Genomic DNA, 24,116 nt, shown 5'->3' with positions numbered 1-24,116 from the left:
GTTGGAGAGTAGAAGCCAAAGTCTTGTAAACTTAAAACACTTTTAAGGCATCGCTGCTCTTAGTAAAGGATGCTTGACTGGTAAATGTTTGTACCCGGCCTTTCAACATAGGTCCCATGCTAATCCATAATGCCTTAAAAGGGTCAGGGCTCTCTTGATTTCTTTGCAGTCGTATTGGCCCTCTTCGTCTTCGCATTTTTATCACCACGCACCTTTCTTTACTCGCCCACTAGTTCATCTAGCTAAGGCTGTTCCCAATATCTGCCTTTACGGATAATTATTTTAGAGCAAATCTTCGAAATTTTAAAAGATCTCTCCCTACACTAATTAATATCTCAACCGATACCTCTGAAGCTGGGATAGCAAGAAATTCCCTGGTAGCCTCTGCCATTTGAAGGTATTCACCCCTATGGGTACGCCACCAATTGTAGAGCCAGTCTGGATCATCCGTATCTCTAATGATAACTCGGGCACTATCAAAGTACTGATCAATATCAGAAATGAATTGGTCTTCCTGAGGCTGTAACTTTTGGATCATCCGTATTCTCATTGTTTTGCGATTGAGAATTGAATCTTACTGATTTGGGTTTAGATACTAAACGCTCCCATCGGTGGTGATTTGGGACAAGGCAATTGATCGCCTACCCTTTCCCCAAGAGTGATGTGAGTCGGATGCGGTGTGTCCGACAACAATAAGAATGAGAATAGTGAGTCTGACGTAGATGCCATTAGGGCATGGATTTTGATTGTCTGATACACTCATTCTCGAAATCGGCTTGACCAATACACGCCGAGTTACTCTTTCTGGCGCCACCGCCGAGGACTTACCGCTGATATTTTATTGAGCAAGCGACAAAGAGCAAGCCACAAGGAGAGTGTGGCGCAATAGGCAACTGCTTTATTATCTTCCTATATCTTGCTATTACTTTCGTTGTAAGCGATCGGGGTAAATGAGATACTCATCACCTCCATCTTGCGTCTTTGCCATGCGAATTACACTATCAATACAGGAAAATATATGTGGTGAGAGAGACCTAGATCTGTCTTTCTTTTTCCCCCGAAGAAAGAGTTCCCAAGTAAGTTACAAAACCTTGCAAAGCTGTATGTCCTCGTCGTTTCAGAAAACAAATGTGCGTGTCCACTGCGAAGTTCGCAATCCTTTGATTCATTTACTTAGGTGAAGGCTGTCGACTGTTATCAGCTACACAACTGATTTTCCATACACCCTCTCGTTTCAACAAAGATACGATATTCGTGCCCACGTGATGGATCTCCCCGTCGATGTAGAATTTGTACGGCGCCCAGATCATTGCAATATCGTGGTCGATCTTGACTTCTGGATCATAGATAACTTCCTCGAGGACCCTAGCCGATCCATCAAATGGGATTCGTTCAACGACCTCAGCCAGGGTGAGAATCAAAGTGTCTGGGGAGCGTGAGAGCGTGGCACCCCCAGTCGGCAACACAAGGGAGAGCATGCGATTCTTGTCCCGATCCCGAATGCCGTCAAGAAACATCTGGAACGTAGACAACACGGCATCAACATCTGCGACGCGTTGTGTTTCGTCGTCGGCCATTATAGCTGATAGGATACTAGCGGTATTTTGACCAAGAAATAGTTTTAAGCGAATGATAAGAAGGGTATGTTGTGAAAAATGGAAGTTGTTAAGCTTAGTGTCACGGTAAATCTCCTATGAGTAATTTACTAGGTCGGCCATCTGACGCGTCCTGATCACTTGATCTATCATAGAAATTAGGCGTGCAGGGCAATATCCACATTCCGGTAGTCTTTTCCGCTTCCTGCCCCTGTAACTAATAGGCGGGATAGATAGACCGAATACTATCGTTCTCATCATTGTCAAATCAGACTGCCTGGTAGATTTACTAGTATATACGCAAATTCCGTACTCTAACACTTAGGTTATAACTTATAAAGGGCATACGGTCTTAGCAAAGGACACAGTACATTAACGTAATCAACCACCGAGTGACGAATACCACCGAGTGACGAATTTCGTCGCGCGTACCGTTAAATTTCAAGCTTTTCAACCACAAATGTATTAAATCAGACCATATAAAAAGATAAAACAATAGCTATTTACTAGGACAATTTCTTATAGTATGACCAGTAGTCCCGCATCCACTACAGCGTCGTGGAGCTCGCTGGCGAGGCCTTGGCGTCGTCTCAGCGGCCGGCTCATTAAGCTGTGTATCAAGCTGTTGCACTCGATTCTGACCTTCCTGTACAAATAAAACAAGATCATCACCAAGATTACCACGCTTCCTTGCCCTCTTTTGCATTTTCCGCTTATTCTCACCTTGTAGAACCTTGATTTCTTGTCGAAGAATAAGGTTCATATTCATTGCCATCTGTGCAGCTTTTTCAAGATGTTGAATATGAGATACTGGACTACTAGAAAGCATTCGTTTTCGAAGGCTTCTCTGTAGACTGCGTACCTTGTGATCGAGTTGGCGAGGATTCTGAGGTGTTTGAAAAGCAGAGGAGACTGAGCCTTCAACTTCAACAAGAGGTGGTGTTGGTGTCCGAAGTTGAAAAGTTACCTTTTCAAGAACCCGATCTTGATCTAGCGGGTTAAGTCCTGCACCTGCAAAACCACTGCGTATATTCTCCCTAGTAAACACCTTTTCGCGAGCAGGTGGATAGAGAGACAAGAAATCCTCCTTGTCGATATGGTTGTTGCCGGCAACCATCATCTCTTCTACTAGTTTTCCATATGCGCGCTTTAGCGGACCAAAAACACCAACATCAAGTGGTTGTAAAAGATGAGAGGTATGAGGAGGCATGCAAAGACAGATAATAGCATTCTCTTCACAGAATGCATCAAAATCTGCAGTTAGATGACTACTATGACCATCAAGAATAAGCAACCGCTTTGCACCAGTTGAATAGGTTTTAGAATGTGGTTCAAACATCTCTTTTAGCCAGCGGAGGCCAATTTCATCTGTTGTCCAGCCATTCTGACTTCTTGCGATAGCATAGCCCTTATTGAAGAGAGCAGGTTCTTGATACCAAGCAGCGTGTTGAGATCCTGCTTTCAAGATGATCCATGGGGGTATAGATATCCCCTTTGAGCTCACACATTCAATAATTGTGACCCATTCGCGATTCCCCTGAATAACCCTACGGGGCCTTTCACTGCGATCGACTGCAGTAATAACCTTAGAGGTTGAACAAAGTCCCATTGCGAAGCCAGTTTCATCAAAGTTCCAGATATCGTCCTCGTGGATACCATGTTCTTGAATAGCCTCGCGTACGGTCGCAAACCATTGTTTAATAATCTTTGGATCCTCTTGCTTTGCACGCTGGTACGTGATCCGCCGATTGTATCGTGTGCGCAGTGCTGGATGCCGTTTGATAAACTTATATGCCCAGTTGACACCAAGGGTCGTAGTAGGATCTCCTGTGCGCTCGCGAAGCAGGATCTGCGCCATTCCCCGTAGAAACTCTGGCCGAATTGAAAATCCTCGCTTATCTGCATCTAGCAGCCTCTTCGCAAGGACTTCTTCTTCAAGAGGGTTTAATTTATGACTGTTGGCGCGTGTTTCTGCGCGTGATTTCCTACCGTTGAGTCGACGGCGAAGCGTAGCTTCAGGCACACTAAATATCTCAGCAGCCTTTAATTTTGATTTGATTTTTTTATTTTTGAATGCAGAAATAGCCATCTGAATGCGATTTTCTTGAGATAGAGGCATTTTGTATAGTGGTGGTGAAAAATAACGCGTCAAGGAAATGATTGTAGGAGATGGACGCGAAATTCGTCACTCGGTGGTATTCGTCACTCGGTGGTTGATTACGTTAGTTAGCTAGCTACCTACCCGCATCACGTAAGAGATAATGTGAGACGCTAGACTAGAAGAGGGAAGGGCAGAATACATACTTTCATGAAATAAGCGGATTGTTGAAAACATACCCTGTAATGTATACTCGAGATCAATGGGCTCTAATAGGTAGTCGGATCTGATAGAACTTGGATGTCGATGGAGGGAGATATCGTCACACCACGGATTCCGACGAGCGAGTTGAAAGATATATCTGCAATCAGATTGTTAAGGACCTTAGGCCGACCAGTACGAGCGCGAGTTCCACGGGTAGAATCGTGCTTTTTCGTTATCGGTTCTCATTGTGTCTCGCCAGGAATGACTCAGCTGCGCTACTGAATAGATACGGAGTTTGACTTGTGGAAATCCTTATTCCGTATTTTTTATGGGTTTTTGGTTTTTCCGGATGTTTGCTACAAACCGGAAATACATTTCCTTCTGACCCACGGCGAAGGAAATGCGGGAACACAACCTTCGTTTAGATAAATAATCATTGATGTCATAGCTAAAGATGTTGTGGTACTATATAAATTCAGGCCATTAGCTGCCTTTCTGATGATATTCGCTAGACGTTGATGCTCCCATGTGTGACAATGTCGTCTGATGCAACTCAAATTGCAATTATTGGTGGGGGTATAGCAGTAAGCCCTTATGACATGTATTATCGTCTCGTTATCTGTTGCTGACAGTTTCAGGGTCTGGCTTTAGCCCTCAGGCTTCAGCAGGGTGGTTTGCATCTAACGGTATTCGAGCGACGATCTAATGGTCATGCCGCCAGTGGCAGTATGGTACTCACGCCCAATGCCCTTCGTGTTCTCAAGAACCTTGGTGTATATGAGCAAATTTTCAATGCTGGTCACGTCCATGTTGGTGTGAACATGATCAACACAGATGGGTTACGATTGGGGCGGATGAATCTCGGATCCGAGGAGATTAACGGCTATCCTGCCATACGTGCCTACCGCAGTGTGATTCACGATGCACTTCTTGTGAGAGCAATGGAGAAGAAAATCGAGATTCGGTTCGGCATGGAGTGCACAGGCGTTGTAAAGGAAGGACAGGACAGCGTCGTTGTAAGATTTTCCAACGAGGAATCCTTTGAAGCCTCAGTTGTTGTCGGTGCAGATGGTATATTTTCAAAAATGAGGCACTATGTTGCACCGCATGCCACGTTGTCATTCAGTGGCCAGATGGTTATCTTTACGTTTACGTCGAATGACTATTGGAAACACTCCACTCGATCGGATCCGAGCTGTGTTGTTGGGTCCAGTGGATTGTTTTTTATCCTCCCCACCGATAACTCCAGGTCTAACTTACTTCTCTTTACGACGATAGAAGTGCCAGATCGACCTAAGGATGAATGGCAGGCCCTTGCGGCTAATAAGCGAGCTCTGTCCGGTATGCTACAGTCACGCTTGTATGCAGATGATTATCCAGAATGGCTACGAGAACTGGTTGCCTCAGCACCACTTGATCAATATGACATATGGCCGTGAGCTAATCCTGACCTTACCACGTCTATGAAAATCCGTTAATCTTACTCTAGATTCTACTTTCTAATGGGACCATTGCAATTTACGTCCACTATGAGCCATGTGGTTCTCGTAGGCGATGCGGCACACTCTATTCCTCCAAGTGCTGGTCAGGGCGGCGCCATAGCTTTAGAAGACGCCGAAACTCTTGCAGAGGTGATTCTCACTGCTCATGCCGAGCCATCTAGCGAGTCTCACGGGAAACTCCTTGCAACATGGGAAAATTGTCGACAAGAAAGAATTGAGAGGGTTACAGAATTGACCAGGCAACATAATGATCTTCGCAGAGCTTGCACAGGAACGGTTTCTCAGAGCGACAAAGAGGCCTATATCAGCCAATTCTTCAGAACCCAAGATCTTGAATGGCTGTATGGATTCCGGGTAGAAGACTTTTGTCATGTGCTTCGTACGCATGATTAAGCTTCTCGAAATTAACTCCATTCCCAATATTAGGACTTGATACATAGTACTACGTAAAATAAGTTGGAGTATATTAAGCTGAACTGTCGCTAAGCGGGAGTAAGAAATGGTCTTCTCTATTGGAATGTCCAGCTTCTGATCGGATAACGTAGAATAACTTAGGAAGAGTCGAACAATACCAGGAGGGGTAAATTGTAAGGACATCACGATTCTTAGCTTGTATCTGGGCTGAAATTACCGATTTTACAAGAGAATATAACCATAATGTCCATGTCAAACTCCAAAAGCACACGAGGATTATGAAAACTAGTGCTTCACTTAGCTGAAAACTCCCCCTCTCCCTTTTAACTGGCCACAATCGACGAGGTTTGGTATTCCCCAAACGCCCCTTTAAATCATTTGCCCTACCATAATTACAACTTTGAAAATTAGTAAATGCCCTACCGCAAAGTTGTTAGGCCTACGCTAAACAGGAAGAATTATATATCTCAACTAATAACTAAATTACTAATTTTGAATATACTAGTATTTACTAGTTCTTAGCTTACCTCGAATTCGTAAGAGCTTTTAGATAGTTGGTAGTAGGCAGTAGTAATAGAGATACCAGTAACTCGGTGATTTTTAGGTAGGTTAGAACGTAATCTTCTACTAGTAACCACTCGTAATTATATTCCTTATATATAGGTAATCGAAATTCATCTGTCATGCGTTTCCCCTCTGAAATACGGTGAGCTCGCCAGGTGAGCAATACAAGTCCCTTAGTGGTAGTTACTAGTTAGAGAATTTCGCCTACTAGTAATTCCTAACCTTACTTTTTTTAAAAAAATACAAATCTTACTCACCTGGCGAGGTCAGTACGTGGCGCTAGTAATTAGTCTAATTTAAACGCAATATACTAATTACCACAAACTGCTGGTAACTTCTCCTAAAAACTAGTAATGACTAAAATTTAAAGTACTGGTAATTACTGGCTTTTACTTAACCTGGCCACCTGGCGAGCGCGGACCCGTATGTAAGCAATTGGATCCCTTCATACTGCTGGCTGACAATATGAGAAAGCTAACAGTCTCCAATGCGTATTTTCCTCGTATGGGGTATCTGATAAGGAAATACAAGATTATTCAACATTTCCGGCTGCCTTCGCCGACGGACGATTGCGTATCATAGTAAGTTTGGCGACATACGAAGTCAAATTCTGCAATGATATTGTAATCATTCAAATAGTCTGCCTCGCAACCGTACCATCAGTTTCTCTGTCCGTTTGTCGGGGCAACAAAAGATCTCGTCATCGCGCCTTCTTATTTAATTATCAACCAATCATACCTCAATTCCAGGGCTCAGTGGACAAGATCCTTGAACCTGAAGCTCCATCAGATTGATAACCCAACAATTCGGCCAAACGCAGAGTGGCAAGTAATTTGACTACACCAAAACCAAATTGTGATGAATGGCCTAGCCTGTTTCCCGCCCTCTGTATCCGTAATCAGGCTTCAGTAGTGAGCTGTACCCTGTGTCAGCATCTTCCGAAGATAAGTATTATTGCTGGGACAAGGAATCTGATCTTGTTTAATAGCCCCAAGGACCACGTTGGAAGAGAAATTAGCAAAGGCCGGTGTCAGAATGTAGCATTACCATACCATACATTACATTCCGTGGGGTCATAAAAGTGTTCAAATAGCTCTTGGTATGATATTCGTTATGCCACAATGAGGCCATTGGAAAGAATTCAAATAGACATAACAGTTATTAATCATGTGCTTCTGACAAATAGCTTTTGAATGACGGATGAGAAAGAAGCACGAAACGGAAATGATTATAAATCACAAAGAGGAAGGCCTCTCTAGAGAGACCATAAATAGAAGCTGCGATCCCCATTTACCAGCAATAACCTCAGCCAACTTCAACAATGTCCATGCCTCCTCAAACCGTACTTGTCATTGGTGGCTCGGGAGCCCAGGGCATACCAATTGTCCAAGGTGGGTACTATTCCCGTTGTATATGCAAACGACATGCAAAATCTGAGCTGATCAATAATCCAAAAGAACTTTCACGCCAACCAATGTACTCTAACATTCGTGTCTTGACTCGCGATTCAACCTCGCAAAATTCCAAGCTCCTAGCACGCCTTCCGAGAGTTTCCCTGCATCTAGGGCCCACCGATGATGAAGAAACTCTTAGAAGGGCGTTCGCCGGAGTAGACCTAGCATATGTGAACATAAACAGCTTCGTTCTTGGAATCAAGAATGAGATCTACTGGGGGATTCGTATATATGAGCTGGCAGCCCAAGCAGGCGTGAAACATTTCATCTGGTCATCACTAGATAACTACATGTTCGAGACGCAGTACGATGATGCACTGCGAGTCGGTCACTACTACGGAAAGGCCCATGTGGAGCAGTGGCTTTCTGCCATTCCGCAGATTGAAGATTCAACGCGGTGGTCAATTCTAACCACGGGGCCGTATATTGAAACACTCTTCGAGTTGCTGCGGCCCCGCCAGGAAGAAGACGGCACTTACGTCTTCGAAGCACCTCTTGAAACGGGTCGGTCCCGTTTGTGCACTTGGAAGACCTAGGCCCTTACGTACATTGGATTTTTTCACACATCGACCAGTCCGCAGGGTTGAATCTCAAAGTGGCAATAGAACATGTGTCTTACAAAAGTCTTGCGGCTACTTTTACGAAAGTCACTGGGAAGCCAGCGCGCTATCAAGATATCTCGCTTGATGAGTTGTTCACTAGCGGCGCATTTTCCCCGGTCTCTGAAGTCAAATTGGGCGCCGAGACAGCTGGAGACGACCCAACTTTACTTTCATACCGGCAGAATTTTTCCGCGTGGTGGAGGCTATACCAGCGTTCTGGAGATAACAAAGGAATCATTAAGCGCAACTACGGGTTTTTGGATCAGATCTTCCCAAAGAGGGTGCGGAGCGTTGAGCAATGGATGCGAAAGGTGGATTATAAGGGTGAAAGCCGTCCAGTCCTGAAAAACCGCCGCGAGATACAGAAGCCATGAGTTTATGCTTGAGACATCTGCGTTTATTTGAATAGTCGTCGTTGAAATTATTGTCCCATGTATCCCAGAATGTGCCAATTCCTGGCTTGTCCTAGATGGCTTTAAGAATGTCTGGACTAGATAGTCCAGTGCTGCGACTTGGCATAGATTCTTGATTTCTTTGATAAAAGATGCTTTGTCCAGTCCCGAGAACCTTTCATGGAGCTTCATCTCCGCGGCTCCTTTGCTCAAGAAATGCCTACCGTCGCCCTGAACGCGATTTAGCGCAACCGACTCAAGACTCCAATAGGCAGACACCCTAACACCCTAACCCGTTGCTGTACCATACTTTAGTCGAAGTCGGGTTTTTCCAAATGGTGTCAACGTTCACAATGTTTTACTAATCCTGTTGTTTAAGACATCGGGTATATACTTCAGGCTGTTTCGGGTTTCCCGCAAAGGAAAAGAAATTATTGGCAATAATTGATGATAAAGGCCGAGAAAGAAGGTTTAAGTAGAAACTTCATCCATTCCAACGAAGACCGTTTCAGAAATATCACTTGTACTGTGAACGCAAGGAGATAAAAGCGTAGTAGCCGTGCACAAATATTTGGAAGTTTTCTTCACCATGGATTGCCGAAATACTCACAGTTGAAGACTGCCATGGCGAACGATGCCTGCAACACATACATATCACATTTCTAAACGGAATGTGATTCAACTAGCGAGCATTCCAGAAAGTATGTGGTCTTGGAGTGCGACGTGCCAAGATGTTTAGCAATCAGGCTGATTTTTCGATTATTCAACATTCCGACCGCTCCAGCTTTGATGAATAAACTGTCGCCACGACTACTTTCGTGTCACTTTGCTTCTGCGTTACATCACATTAAATCTTCTAGTTGCACCCCGATGATTTAACTCTTTGCTAAAACAACAAGTGATGGCTGAAGTGATTGCTGAAACGAAACCCATAGCTCTGGAGACACGCAAACGCGGCCGTCCGCGGACCGTGACAGACGACCAAGAGGTCCCAGAGGTGGGTGACTGATAGGAAAGTCGCAAAAGCACTAGCTCAACATGTCTAGAGACGTCGCAAGCAGCTCCGCGTCGCACAGCAAGCTTATCGCCGGCGGAAAGAGAACACGATCAGTAATCTGCAAGCCCGTGTGCAGGGGTTGGAGGAGGGCATCAAGGAGATGAGTCAATCGTTCCTGTCGTTCAGTAACCTTCTCTTCGAGGAGGACATACTTGCGCGACACCCGAATATCATCTCCGTGCTCCAGAATATCACCCGGCTATGTGTATCGCTCGCCAAACAGGGCTGTGACGATGCCGATAAACCTGCCGCCGCGGTCGAAGGTACCTCTACAACAAATGTCAGCCGCAAGAAGAGCGCTCCACAAAATGTTACCCTCCACTTTAATTCAGATCGCTTGGAAGTCGTTAACTCCTCGATTCCGGAGGACACTCTTCAATTTCCATTCAGCTCGTGGCAATGGCCCTCCTCGCAAGCCCTTACGCCTTCTTATCAAAAACAGGCAATGCTCCCATTCGGACTCGTATTATCAGCGTCATCTATGTATTCATCGTCTCCGGGTTCAGCATTGCTGAGCCCTCCAGCAACGATAAATTCTGCCAGTTGCCGAAAAGAAGAACGGGGGACCCTCTCACAGCGCCTTGTACGAGAATGTTGCGAGTATTTATACGAACTACTGGTGAACTCACCAGGCAATGCGAAGATTGGCGAGATCTTCGGTCAGCCACTGACATTGTCCGAACACAATCGTCTAATATCCGCATTCTACATGGCCATGAATGATGCTTTCGGCGACGCCATTGAGCTCAAGACCAAGGTCCTCAACCCAATGTACAACAAGAGAGAGAATTTGTCCCCAAATATGCTTTCGCGGTCCTCGAGGACGTGGCAACTCGTTGTTGACTCGGGAGTTGATGAATGGCTGGATGCCAGTGGCGTGCAGAGGCTTCTGCAACAAAAGGGGATCCACACCGACAGTGGCTCCCCTCACTCTAGTCCACGTATTGATGCATTATCGGAATTTAATCTCTCGACTTTCTTAAGAAGTGAGTTCTACAAAGAATACTTGAAACGCGTTGGCTAAATTGGTGGCAGTTCTATCCCTCGATTTCATTTGTGTTGGCCCTGGACCAATATTCCGAAAGCAAGGTGTTGAGCAAGCATTACAATTGGCAACATCATATAATCAGTGGGAGTTCGATTACCCAAAATTCATGTCCTGAAATTATATAATCGGAAATAGTTAGTCACGTTTTAACCACTGGTCATTGATCTCTCAGACGCCTGGATCCCGTGGGGAAATTCTCCATTTCAAACGACATTGGTCCGCAGATCCAATCAAAGACCTGTAACATTGACCCACAAAGCATCTTCCTGGAAGACATGAAGAACATGACCCAGCAGGATGAACATCCAATCAAGTCATCCACAGACCATCCGACCCCAACAATGACCAGATGTGTGGAGATATTGTCGCCGTACCGGTAACAGGTATGCGCATCCTCAAGTCCAGCACAAGTTACCTAATTCGCGAGTGAAGTGGCTTCAATATTTCGAGGGTTTTTGAAAACTAGCATGAAAAGCAGGCGGGTACCCAACCCGGATCCGACCTGATTCAGAAACCTCGTTGAAGCTCGACCGTACCACATTTGCTTTGAACTTTTTGAACTTTCAACCACCATATTTTTATTCTGCCCAGTTTCTTTTTAATCTCATTATATAGTGGGTTGTCTATTGGATATCAGAGGCTTTTTTCCAGCCCCGAAAGAAATGGCCAATGTTTAGCTTTTTTTGAACTATTGAACGAGCCGCTCCACCCTTCTCGATTTTTAATTATGTAAGTTCCCAAATTACAAAAACGGGATCGCCTCTATCAATTACTCCGTGGATTTATACGTTTTTGACTTAGATTTTTTGTAAAGTCATTATTTGTGCGAACCGCTGCCTTCAGAATTTCAGCTATTGGATAGGTACTGCCGGTAGGTTTGCTGAATAGCGAAAAAATATCGCCATGTTTTTGGATTACGCTATCAAGCCGAGCACTTTCCCGCAGAAAGCTTCTAAGAGCCATTCAGTGGGCTGGAGTACGCAGTCAACGAGCCGAGGTCTCACCTTAACCCTTGGTAAGAACAAGGTTGAGCCCCCAACGGAGTTATGATGGATTGTTGGGACGTGTGAGGGTATTATAAATAACGGCTGGATGCTCGTTCATAAGGCGTAGACTATTTTGAACTTCTAAATTCCAAGCCTATTATTTGCCTCGACATCACGATTTCCATATATTTATACCCGTTTTTATTCGGTGAAATCCAGCAAAATGCCTCTCTGGCGTATCTACCACGCCACGCGTGCCCTTTCTCCTCCTGACCAGGAGAAGCTTGCCCAGCTCATTACCAATCTCTACTCAACTCCTCCTGCGACCCTACCCGCTTTCTATGTAGATGTCATCTATATCGAAGTGCATCCGAATAAGCTCTTCGTTGCTGGGAAACCTCGAAACAACTTCGTCCGATTCAGCATCGAGCACCTTGCCACCCACCTAGATAAAGAGCCTCCACGCATGACTCGTTTCCACGGAGCTCTTGACAATGTCTTAATCCCGTTCTTGAAGGAGCGAGAGCTTGACTGGGAGTATAGCGTTGTTAACGGGATCAGAGAGGAGTGGAGGTTTAATGGCTTAGCACCACCCCCATTTCAGAGCGATGCTGAGCGTTTGTGGGCTGAGAAAGGATGCCCTGTTCCATATTGACTTGGAGGGGGGCGGGGGGAAGTGCTTGCTATGGGCGAGAACGACAAGAATGAGTCTTCAGCACGTTGGCTGTTTACTGAAATAGCTTAGACACTTTTCAATGTACTTAAAGACTTCGACTAACTGTTTGAAGGGGCTAGTCCTATTGCCCCACACCAATTCAATGGGGCTGGAAAACCCGTCAAAGTGGACTTATAGTTTCGAACAAACCTGTCTATGGCCTTTTATCCTGTGGAGTGGGATGTAGCCGTCGATTGGATTGATTTATATGACCCCCCGGAAATTGATAGATTATCAGCAAGTGACGGTTCAAGTAGAGCTAGGATGGTGGGAAGGAGCAGACGACCTTGGAGTGTTCCAAGTTCATTTAGCCTATCCCTAGTCCAGATACTATCGGGCTTGTTGATGACGGAAACACATTAATGCCGTCTGCCGTTGACACAAACACATACATATTCAAGATTTTGCAAGTTAAATGCTCCAGTTTTGGTGATAGTGAGGAAGGAAGCAAGACCAGGAGATACTACTGCTCATTGGCGTATCAATCACCTTGTATAATATTTTGGCATCTCGCTTTGTTGGTACATGCTAGTGCCTACAAGAGACCCCTGTAGTAACTGCAGTGACTTTTCTTTTCACCAAGACAAATGCTTGTGTTCAAGGAATAGGCGCACCTACTTGCCTGGATAGTGATAGAGAAAATGCGGCAATGGCACTAGAGAGAACCGGAGGGATTTGGCTTTCTGCTCGTAAACCTATGAATTTCCAGATCAAAATGTTTACCATAGCCTAATCTTACTCCAGCAAAAATTGTCGGATGGCCACTTCGTAGGTTGAGTCGAGAAGGGACAGAGCGGCACATCAATGGAAGGATACACGAAATCACGATTTGTTACTTAAAATGTCTATGAGTTCGGGAAGGGTCTACCTATATGCTCTAGGATAGACGTGAGCTCTTGACCTCATCCCACAGTTCCTGTCCTGCAATGTCACAAGCACCATCTAGCCAAAGTATTCGTTTCAGAATTCTCTTGAGTTGACTCCACTCACATACGGAACTCGTTTCGGCCATAGTTCGGAGTTCGTGCACGAACCAGTATCTCTCCTGGGTGTCGATCGCCGTTATGCCACCAAGTACAAGCATCCATATCAAAACGCCTTTGGCGCAAGCTGACTGGCAACGTGATTGCGGGATTCTCTGGAGCTCTAGTTTCAACAATCTCATCAGGCTTGCCAGAGGTGCGGCTTCGTATGGTATAGGAAAAACAACTCCAACAGAAAATATCAGGCCCGAAATGCGGCAGGCCTCATATAGCAAGAGACTTTTTGAGTAACAGCCAGGAACCTGCTCTACCGAAGGCAGAGACAGCAAACTGTGTTGAATGAGGTTCCGCTGGTCGGCAAGTTCACGGAGTGGTGCCTCATCTCCGAATGGTCCTTGACATTTTTCAAGTTCCTCGAGAGTGAATAAATAAGCCCTGATCGCCTGAAAAACCTCGATTAGCTGCGTATTAAAGCCAATTTCGTAATATTGGCCAAAGTCTAGTTCCATGTCCATTTGCCCAAACCCTACAATTTCTTGTAATGTGGGATTCCGTTTTTCTTGCAGCGCAAAGAAGGGAAACTTCGGGACAGAAAGCGACTTGCTGGCGGCTAAAATGTCTGAGCTACAAAGAAGCAACTGTTAAAACGAGAAAAATCCATGAACTGACGATAAACAGGTCAGAATTGAGACAGCTTACAAGGAGATAATGGCTGCAAGGCCAGGCAGTTCAATACTGTCAAGCCCCCCCCCTAAGTTGAATCAGATGAAAAAGACCCATGTGATGGCCAGAGTTCAACGAGGTGGTTCCATATATGTCCAGCCATTGTAGATGGTGAAGTGGGGGGCTGAAAGGTGATATTCTTTTGCCTGCCATCGTATTGGTGTTGGAATTGTTGTTGGCCATACAAAGAGCGCCCAGAATAAGAGAATCGGTGATAGGGTGATAAGCGGTCTGTAAGGCCTGATTGATAATACGGGCTGACTCCATCTCCAACAAAATAAGCCTTCTTTTCACCGCGGGCGTAAGTTGGATATCTGGTCTCTGCCCGTTGCATTGTTTGTGACATAATGCGCCAAAGGACAATGCTAAGCAGGACGTTTCATCCATCATGTATGAGCGAGACCAAGCATGTATCACAGCATTGGTTCCATCCTTGGGACTACTAGGAATGAGGCTGGGCCACAGGACCGACACACCTATTACCATCGTTAAAATTTCCTAGCGAGGAACACAGAGGCCACGAACTATAAGAAAAGCATTCTTCGAAAGAACCCCGAGGCAACTTGCTAATGGGATAACTCTGCAAAAAGTCTAAAGAACCCATTCCGAGATGCTTGGCGTTGATCGACTCATGCACGCGTTCTCTGGTGATACCGGTCGGTCCCTTTCGTCCCTTCCTATGTAATCGATCATTGGTCTCATTTTGAGAACTGTCTTTTCCAGAAGAACAACGAGCCTCATGCCGATGAGAACCCTCTGGGGTAAGGCCGTGTAAATGCGATGACTGCTTGGCTGGATTTGTAGCCATTACAGATGACTTTAAATTTTGAACACTGAACTCGGTATATTTGTTGTTACCCTTGCTCACAACGTTCATAGCGTCTGTGCCTCTGTCGAACCGTCGCTGTGCGGCGTATGATCGCACTAAGAGGCGTGTCCTCGCCTTCTCATCTTCGTATGACCCGCTGAAAGGTGCGAGATAGCTGATAAAAGGAAATGTTTTATCATATCGAGAGTTTGCACGGTTTGGGTTCATCATTTTCTTCCGTTCGTTCAGTCAGTGACGACGACAGATGGGAACAGCAAAAGACGGAAAAGTCTGCCTCCGCTGGATAAGAGCCACTGAATAGACCGAGATACGTTCTTATAAATCAATTTTAGAAGCAAGAGTATGGAACTGAGATTCTTTTGAGCTGTTTTCGGTCCTCAAATAATCATGCCGAACAGCCAGTATTTTTTGATTACGCTATCGACGATGACCCGATTCGGATGATCTCATGATGATAACCTCAAATTGACAACCATGGCTCGCGTGTTTGCTGTGTTCAGTTACGAGAGAATGATTGTAATCTTAATCAGAAAGCATATTTTCTGTTCAATTCCTTTGGTTACCGACCCTTTCATGTCCAAGCAACTATTCGTTTTTATGCCGACGCTACCAAGAATACTGTGGTAGACACGAACATCTGTGCCTCCGCTCACCCACACCACAGGTGTGCTTCACCCCCACGTTAATTTTCAGCCTAACGTAACTTTTGCCATTATTTATAGTATACACACGATCGCCTGTGGATTCAATAAAAATAAGTTGGTCTAATGATTCAACGCGTGGTTTACTAGGGATATCTGCCAGCATATTGCCCTCTAGGGTCCCCTTCTGAGAGCTTCAACTGCATCATAAGCAATGGCTGTTGCCCTGCTGCTCATCCATATTGTTTTCCCGCTTCTCCGCGCGGGCTTCTTAGACATCGTGTGTTCAGTCTCGGCCCACCGAGAGGCCCTTTGGGATCTTGTTGAACGCTAGTTTGCCGATTGTGCGGAGGGCAGGGCATATGCCTTGGGCGGGCTTGGCCTTGAGTCTTTAGGGCAACCTGGGCCTCGCCTGGCCTCCGCTGATTTGATGAGCGCCTCTAGTGAGATCTCCTTTCTCGTTGGTTCTGCCTCTGGGTCAATTGTGACCTACGTGTGGTTATGATATGGGTCTGCCTCCCGCTGTCCGTCCGGTGCATGTATAGATGCATTCAGCTCGGCCTTGTCGGTTGGACTCGGTCTGATCGGAGTTGGTGTTGGGTCCCCGCCTGCTCAGGCTCGGAAGTGCAGCGAGAGGTGGTGGTACGCAGGGCAATCAACCAGTGCCTATTTTGCCTCATCCAACGCCGCAATCTTCACCAGACACTCTCGACTGGTGGGACGATATCCTTCGCCGCAGTCGTTCTATCCCTGCAGTTCGGTTGCGACGTCGGCCATCATGTCCGGGTGAGATTCATCGATCTTACCAGAACTTGGTGCGCCACGACGCCCCACGACGGCTCTTAGACCACAAAGCCAAGCCCGTAGGGCTTCAACCACTCGGTATGCTTCCGGAGTAGCCCGCTGCCACGCCATTGTTTGCCACCATGGCTACATCGCTTGATGGCAGTTTACGAGCTGCTACGAAGGTAGCATTCCCAGTTAATGCCGTAAACTCTTTAGTCGAGTAGTCACCGCTTTTCGACGTTCTGGGCGCTCGACTAGCTCTCGCGGAAATAGCTTGCGAATCTGTTCACGGTTTGGTGCGAGCTCACAACGACCTCGGAGTCTCCGCGAAGCTCGACTTCAGACACGCCAGGAGACGACGGTCCGTTGCTACGGGTATTTCATTCCGCCAAGGTGGCTGCCAGTCCCTGGCTGAGAAGTCGCGCCACGCTGCCGCGGAATCTGCCACGGTGAAGGACAAAGTTGGCGATAAAGTAGTCGTGGTGTTTTCAATACTATCCATTCGCTGGTTCAGACGTCCGGTGTCGGCGTTGATCTTCGTTACCGCCTCAAGCACTTTGGCCATCCCCTGGTTGTGCCCAGTTGGGCGTTCAGTGCGTACTGGCGGATAGCCCGGATATATTCATTGACTTATCGGTCTATTGTGCCATTGTTTTCTATATGATCAAGCACCTGATGAGCTCCTTCAGCAACGTCGTGCATCGATATCGGGCGGCCTGCTGGTGCGGCGGGTTGGTGTTTATCCCCTTCAGTAGGCAACTTCTGTGCGTTCACCTCCATCGCAACTATCGCAGCCATCTCACCTATGAAAAAGGTATCAGACGGGAGCGCTCCAAGCTACGATCACGAGGAACAAATTCACTGGATCGCAGGGCCTTTGAATTGCGACATATAAACTTGTCCTATATAGCCTCACGTATTCCCACTGAAATGAAGTAGAGCAACCATTCCTCTGAACTACAACAACCCTCCCTGCCTTCCTTATAGCGTTCACGGAATATTTATGAAGTTCCTGTCTCAGACAAGCGCTAGCTGGATGCTGCCATTATTGTTTGGTTTATAAACAACCCCTCACGACGGCGAGCGAAGTAGAGTATGTGCATTCGTGCCTGGCACTGTCTTTTCCCCACTCTCTCCGCCCAAGCCTCTCGGGTAGGTGGCGAAATAGACTCACAGGATCAAAATGATTCGAGATTATGAATGCAGACGAGAATTGGATTGTCATTCGAATTTTAGACATTAGACAAGCGCTGAGCTTGGAATTGAAAAAGTAGAGGAGCAAATGTTTGTCACGTTGGAAGGTTGACAACTAAACTACCTGCATGTCAAGTCTTACTTTGGACGCAAAGACAGGACACATTTCACATCGAGTTTGCGAACCGCAGCGCATACTCAACTTCTTTTTTCGGAAATGCAGGACCTGTACCAATGCAAATATCACAAAATGAAAGATCTGAGGCGGTTAGCAGATATTGCCAGATTGGCGCAATGGGATCTCACATCTGATAAAAGCTGTCTCATTGAAATTCTGCACATTAGGGTATTTGAACAAAGACGGAAACTCGTCGTTAGCAGACATGGGATCGGCATGCGAAAGGTGCTGAACACTGATACCATTAGTCTCAAGGTACTCCCGGACGTCCTGCGCATCCAACAGCTGGGGGTGGGCTATCTCAGAGTGCAAGTCAAGCCCAGACCTCTCTAATTCAGCAACCGTTGAGGCCCGGATTTGGTGGAGAACATTGATTCGGGCCTCAACGATTACTCTTGTTTCATCTTGAAGGACCTCACGAAAGAATGATATAATCTGGTTTCGGTTGTTCGGTGTTGATGGAGCCCCAATCACTTCCAGAATCTTTTGATTGCGCGGAGGCATCTCGACCAGCAAGCGAATTGCATTTTGGGAACACGCCAAACCAGACGTTGGGGTAGGGTCCATCGACTCGCCAAATAGTCACTCAGTAGGACTACATCGGTCGAGTCGGATATTAGTGGCCTGTTGGGGGCAAAGCCAATAACATCAAAATCAATACACGTCGACGTCGTTGGAGGTCTGAAGTCGGAGCTAAGGGCTTTTGTGGACTGCGGCTCGCGTAGAACAGGGGGTTTGGGAGCTTCGGCGAGCGTAGTCTTGAAAGTACTCGTGGACAAGTTGGAACCTGGTCCGATCTCAGCGGGGGAACTCGTATTTGCCGACGTAAGATGTTTCATATGTTCGAGTATCTCAGCATCTGTTTCCTTGGTGCCTAGACTGTCGCCCCCGAGCTTCGCGAGTGAGACGCATTGCTGAATAGTGTCGTATAGGTTCTTAGTTACGAGAGGGAAATTATCTGGTATGTTCGAGTCGAACAGCAGTCGGAGAAGAGAGAAAAAGAGAGATATACTCTCCATGTCGTTTTCTAGATCCGCCAGACGATTTTGCAGAATAACGATGGTGTCTTGTCGCCGCTGCCGATAGGCTTGCTGAGCATTTCGGAGCTGTAAACGACGCCTTTACGCGAATTTAGCCAAACTACAACAAACCAAGCTGCGTATATTTCGTACCTCAGCGCGTTGCTCATCGCGTTGTTGGTCGTCTTTGATCCGTGGTCGTCCAATCTTTCGTCGACGTTAGGTCGCGCCATTATGACCGCTATTACCGTTTGGTGCCATCCTGATCAGTTCTTGAAACGTGTTGATCTTTGGCCAAGTAAAGTTGAAGAGGAGGAAGCTCAAGGAAACCTTGCATGATTGTGTTTGAATAGTGCTTAGTCTTTCACAGCGGAGTGTTTAAATAATCTGAAATCAACAAGGGAGGAATTCACGGGGCGCCAATCGCCTGTCTGCTGACCAATTACCTTCCCCATAACGAAAACCACGGGCGAGTGGCCCACACGGGCGAGTGGCCCACCCACTCGCAACCGTACGCATTTAATTCAATATAAGTCAATTACCAACGCCTATTTTACATATGAAATACCCGCATACTAATCAGGGCATTTAGTCCTCCTATGCCCTATTTGCCAGCAATTTGAACACCGCGGTGGCGCACGCTGCTTGGTTGGTTCCGCTGCCGACGAAGGACCTGCTTCGGCAGTGTTTTCCACTTCAACGACTAATTGATCATCCAACATTCGCTGTACATTGTCCTCGCCTGTCATTCCTACTTCACTATCCATCCATTTGCTAGGTTTTGCCTGCTTTTGTTTCGTTTGGTTGACCTGGGAGCGTAGTTTCTCAATCTCGCGTGCCGATATAGCATTCTTATGCATCTCTCTTTCGTATCCTTTGACTAATTGCGCGAAAGCCTGTACAATAGGACTAGGCGGTGAATGCATACGCTGGCGAAGGAGCTTATTGATTGAATGTGCCTGACGACTTAGGTCCTTTGTATGATGAGGTGTATGGGGGACAAAACTGCTACTGTCGCTCCCACTAGTCCCTGGTGGTGATGGTGTATATATATCGGCAAGCAAAATATTTAGCTTGTCTAGCACACGCTGCGCATCTAGCGGAACGAGGCCAGCAGCGGCAAAGCTATTTCGTATAGTAATGCCTTGATATGCTTCATCTCGGGCACGTGGATATGCAGTAAGGAAATCAAGCTTATCAATATGGTTCCGGCCCCAGCGAATCCAGTCCTGGATAAGCTGACCATATGATCGCTTAATAACAGCAAAGCAGCCCACATCGAGAGGTTGTAATAGATGTGAGGAATGCGGTGGCATACATATAGAAACAATATTGTTTTCTATACATAAATCATCAAATGCTGCGGTCATATGGCTTCCATGGCCGTCTAATATTAATAGACGCCATACCCCCTGCGTGCGCTGTGTAGTCAATGGAATAAAATGGTGTTTTAACCATCGTAGACCAATTTCATCAGTAGTCCATCCATTGTCGCTCGTTTCGAGGCGCCAATCGGACGGAAGATCCACGAACCAAGACTGATTATATCGCTTGCCTTTGAAGATGATAGTAGGCGGAAGCGCCCATCCACTTGCATTGACTGTTTCAATAGCAGTGACCCATTCGCGATTACCAGGGCGTACTAACTTGCGCCTACCATAGTATTCCCTGCGTGTAACAACCTTTGAGGTGCTTGTAATACCCATTGCGAAGCCCGTTTCGTCAAAATTATAGATATCCATAGGCAGAATACCGTATTGCTCAATAGTGCGTCGGACAGTAGTAAACCAATCCCGAATAACCACTGGATCTTCACATTGAGCGCGCTTATAGTCATAGCCCCTACTAAAGCGCATTGTAAGGTCCTCGTGGCGTTTCATGAAAGTCCCTGACCAATTAACTCCGACTATTTGGATAGGGTCCTCGCCGCGCTTCGCAAGTAGAATATTTGCCATTTCTCGTATTAGAGCGTGATCGGCAGCAATTCCTCGATCGTCCATAGAAAGAAGCCATTTCTTTAACGATTCCTCTTCCAATTGGGTCAATTTCGTGTTATTTGCGCGTGTGGTGGGACGATAGGTCTGGCCCGCGAGCCTGTTCCTGAGGGTGGTTCTTGGAATACCAAATCGACGTGCCGCTTCACGAATATTGACAATTTCGTTATTCTTGTATGCTTGTATTGCGAGTAGGACCCTTCCTTCCTGATTAGAAGGATTAGGGCCCAAAATACTGCGTTTTGGCGGCATAGTAGATGGTTGAGGAGAGTAGGAACGCGTGGGAGACGCGATTTGGGGGGCAGGTGGGCCAGTCGCCCGTGGTTACGTTATAGTTATGCAGGTGTTATGCGGCGAAGCCTTCCTTGGGAATAAGCAATTGGCACCATTCTAGTGGATACGCGAATTCCAGACTCCGACACGATATCATCCCTCCACCCATACTGTATCAAAGGTATTCAGTGGGAAAATTGGAGTGTTTGTACTAATTTCTTGTCAACCACAGTCATGCAAGTGACAGGAGATCTGTGAAGATACTTATCTCTTAGAGCGGAGGTGCTTTCAGTCACTCAAATAAGTCTTCAATGCTTGGCGGTCGAACACGTTACCGGCTCTTGACTCTATCTGTCCCCGGTTCTAGGCTTATGATAATAGTCTGCGCAATGCTATGACTAAATCGGTCGGGCAGTATGGCCATCGGCGTCTTGTGTTTATTCAGCTGGGCGCTCGACCATCTACCATCGGGCTGTGTTTGATACAATGCTACGCCGCGGGGGGAACTTGCAAATCCTCGCGGCATCTTTCAAAGCGATTCGAACTTTGCCATCCGCCAAAATCTGCTTCCCAAGCTAGATAGAAGAGCCACCCATTCGGTTTAGTTCGCCACATTGTTATCGAACTGGGCAAAAGTCAGATCCGGGATATGTCTGCGAAGCTGATGAATAATGGGCCGGGCAAAACGAAGTCAAAAAGCAAAATGATTCCAAACTTGACAGTGGCGCGAGGGTAGATGATTCCAAACCTCGGGTAGAGTGGGAACAGACACGTTCCAAGCCTTACAGTGGGGCAGGTCCGAAAATGATTCCAAATGTCAGTGGATCTGGGAGACTTCGACATAATATTAAACAGACTACGGAATTTGAGATGTTTGCTGCATTCACCGTTACAGAATCAGTATTGCTTCTATTTAAACCTCTTCCGTACTCCTGGGCGCTCATAATCGCCTTCCTTTGCATAGTCTGACTCTAGATCTTATTCCGAAGTTTTCTTATTTGTCACAATCTCCTATCCCAGGTTCTTTCTTTTCCCCTTTTCCGTGACGCCAGAGACATCTTTACAGCAGAGCCGACTTTAAGCCATTCTCTCGACAAAAGGCTCACAGTCGAGAACCCGGACATGGCGATAAAAACAGTTCTAGACACGATTGGGAATACCGCCCTGTTGGAATTGCGTCACGTTGCGCCGTCGAATGGGTCTCGAGTGTTTGTAAAACTAGAAAGCCAGAACCCCACCGGAAGTATGAAAGATAGAATGGCCTTGGCCATGATCGAGGCTGCAGAGGCTGACGGGCGATTGAAGCCTAGCGGCGCAGTGGTCGAGTACACCGGTGGGAGTACTGGCGTGTCGTTGGCATTGATCTGCACTGCCAAAAAGCACCCCCTTCATCTCGTTACTTCTGATGCCTTCTCTAAAGAGAAGCTTGATCATATGAGGCTCCTCGGAGCCAATTTGACAATTTTGCCCAGTGAGAATGGTAAGCAGACGGAAAAGCTCACCAAAGACATGATTCGTGAGGCCCATGCCATCGCTGAGAAAACCGGCGCTTTTATCACTGCTCAGATGGACAACACAGACCAGCTTGAGGCATATGTCAAGCTTGCAGATGAGATCTGGGAGCAAACCGGGGGTCAAATCGACGCGTTCGTACAAAGTGTAGGCTCATCCGCATCATTCCGCGGGACTTCGGAAATCCTCCGTCAACGGAACAATCGCATCATTTGCGTTGCAGTTGAACCTGCTGAATCGGCGGTGCTGTCTGGGGGTCCTTCCGGATCACACAAGATCGATGGCACTGGTGCAGGCTATGTGGTGCCCCTGTGGTACGATGGTTTAGCTGATCAAATCGACCGCGTGTCGACGGAAGATGCGAGAACAATGGCTTTTCGGTTGGCAAGAGAGGAGGGTATTTTCTGCGGCACATCTACTGGAGCTAATGTGACCGCTGCGCTCCGCCTGGCAGAGCGTATGGAACCACATTCAACTATTGTGACTATGATGTGCGACACGGGTATGAAATATTTGCAGTCTTTCTCTCAAGACCTCAACTAGAGCAGTATCTCCTGAATGCGACGAAACACATGACTGTACAGACATGTCCAATAGCTAGCTCTTGTACAGACGAAATTCTCAGGTAGCCGTTTGTTGTTTGCATTTCCCATAGCCATACAATCAAAGACCCTTGAATAAGCAAACGCAGCTGAGTAGCGTTCGAAATATTGAACATCAATGTACATTATCACTCATAGACCTTGTGAAAAATTTTAGAGAGTTGGTATCACCTGCCCTCCGCCCGACCCTAGCCCGGCCCTCCGCCCTCCTTTGCATAACGAGAGTTGACTTTCCCTAAATTGGATGCATAATGCTTGACAGTGTTCTGGTTTGTAGATTCTTTCTATAAGTTATTTCTATATAAGCGTTAAGAGACCTTAAGAAAGTCGGTTAAATTATTGTGGTCCTGAGAGGGTAAGTTGTTGTGACCAGGATCGACGGGACTGCGCTTGACGACTACATTTGAAGACTGCGTTTGACAGGTGACACAAAACATAGACTGTTGTAGATAAGTAGGTACTCTTCCTTTGTCTGTTCTTCCTTTTCTCAGCTTGGATCTCCCGTCGACTATAGCACTCAAATTGAGTTCCTTTAATAGAAAGGTCGCAAGTCTGACCAGGCAGTCAGGTCGGATGAGAAAACAACGAAAACGATGGTATTCAGTCTGAGTACTATGGTCGACGGGACTTATTAGCTGGAGAAGGGAAGAAGAAGAAAAAAAGAGTCAAAGAGAGTCCCTACTATCTACAAAGCCATATCACGTGCTGCCTCAGGCACAATCCGGGAACGCATCCCAGGCTGGTCACATGA

The 24,116-nt window shown here is 46.4% G+C and overlaps 9 protein-coding genes across 9 annotated transcripts; 5 read left to right on the top strand and 4 right to left on the bottom strand.

The window, feature by feature from the left end:
* Positions 1-1,169: 1,169 nt before the first annotated feature.
* Positions 1,170-1,577, bottom strand: N7510_008179 (uncharacterized protein; the record flags this gene model as incomplete). Its single annotated transcript, XM_056980104.1, has 1 exon — positions 1,170-1,577. One exon carries the CDS (start codon positions 1,575-1,577, stop codon positions 1,170-1,172), a length of 408 nt encoding a protein of 135 aa, XP_056830313.1.
* A 2,856-nt stretch (positions 1,578-4,433) lies between these two features.
* N7510_008178 (FAD-dependent oxidoreductase) lies at positions 4,434-5,792 on the top strand (the record flags this gene model as incomplete). Its single annotated transcript, XM_056980103.1, has 3 exons — positions 4,434-4,481; positions 4,536-5,332; positions 5,387-5,792. 3 exons carry the CDS (start codon positions 4,434-4,436, stop codon positions 5,790-5,792), a joined length of 1,251 nt encoding a protein of 416 aa, XP_056830312.1.
* Positions 5,793-7,698: 1,906 nt separating this feature from the next.
* N7510_008177 (uncharacterized protein) lies at positions 7,699-8,367 on the top strand (the record flags this gene model as incomplete). Its single annotated transcript, XM_056980102.1, has 1 exon — positions 7,699-8,367. One exon carries the CDS (start codon positions 7,699-7,701, stop codon positions 8,365-8,367), a length of 669 nt encoding a protein of 222 aa, XP_056830311.1.
* A 1,359-nt stretch (positions 8,368-9,726) lies between these two features.
* On the top strand, positions 9,727-11,045 carry N7510_008176 (bZIP transcription factor; the record flags this gene model as incomplete). Its single annotated transcript, XM_056980101.1, has 3 exons — positions 9,727-9,822; positions 9,872-10,868; positions 10,918-11,045. The coding sequence occupies 3 exons, from the start codon at positions 9,727-9,729 to the stop codon at positions 11,043-11,045; spliced, it is 1,221 nt and encodes a 406-aa protein (XP_056830310.1).
* A 1,094-nt stretch (positions 11,046-12,139) lies between these two features.
* N7510_008175 (uncharacterized protein) lies at positions 12,140-12,571 on the top strand (the record flags this gene model as incomplete). Its single annotated transcript, XM_056980100.1, has 1 exon — positions 12,140-12,571. One exon carries the CDS (start codon positions 12,140-12,142, stop codon positions 12,569-12,571), a length of 432 nt encoding a protein of 143 aa, XP_056830309.1.
* A 937-nt stretch (positions 12,572-13,508) lies between these two features.
* Positions 13,509-14,129, bottom strand: N7510_008174 (uncharacterized protein; the record flags this gene model as incomplete). The annotated part of the gene is made up of 1 exon (XM_056980099.1): positions 13,509-14,129. One exon carries the CDS (start codon positions 14,127-14,129, stop codon positions 13,509-13,511), a length of 621 nt encoding a protein of 206 aa, XP_056830308.1.
* A 2,768-nt stretch (positions 14,130-16,897) lies between these two features.
* On the bottom strand, positions 16,898-17,158 carry N7510_008173 (uncharacterized protein; the record flags this gene model as incomplete). The annotated part of the gene is made up of 1 exon (XM_056980098.1): positions 16,898-17,158. One exon carries the CDS (start codon positions 17,156-17,158, stop codon positions 16,898-16,900), a length of 261 nt encoding a protein of 86 aa, XP_056830307.1.
* A 796-nt stretch (positions 17,159-17,954) lies between these two features.
* Positions 17,955-19,910, bottom strand: N7510_008172 (bZIP transcription factor; the record flags this gene model as incomplete). The annotated part of the gene is made up of 5 exons (XM_056980097.1): positions 17,955-18,046; positions 18,094-18,535; positions 18,613-19,084; positions 19,138-19,225; positions 19,625-19,910. 5 exons carry the CDS (start codon positions 19,908-19,910, stop codon positions 17,955-17,957), a joined length of 1,380 nt encoding a protein of 459 aa, XP_056830306.1.
* Positions 19,911-22,373: 2,463 nt separating this feature from the next.
* On the top strand, positions 22,374-23,306 carry N7510_008171 (PLP-dependent cysteine synthase family protein; the record flags this gene model as incomplete). The annotated part of the gene is made up of 1 exon (XM_056980096.1): positions 22,374-23,306. The coding sequence occupies one exon, from the start codon at positions 22,374-22,376 to the stop codon at positions 23,304-23,306; it is 933 nt and encodes a 310-aa protein (XP_056830305.1).
* Positions 23,307-24,116: the final 810 nt, after the last annotated feature.

The sequence above is a fragment of the Penicillium lagena genome (assembly GCF_028827675.1).
Source record: "Penicillium lagena strain IBT 129212 chromosome Unknown utg000006l_segment0_segment0, whole genome shotgun sequence".
Taxonomy (NCBI): Eukaryota; Fungi; Ascomycota; class Eurotiomycetes; order Eurotiales; family Aspergillaceae; genus Penicillium; species Penicillium lagena.
The sequence above is the reverse complement of the archived record's forward strand: the minus strand, read 5'-3'. Positions and strand labels throughout refer to the sequence as shown.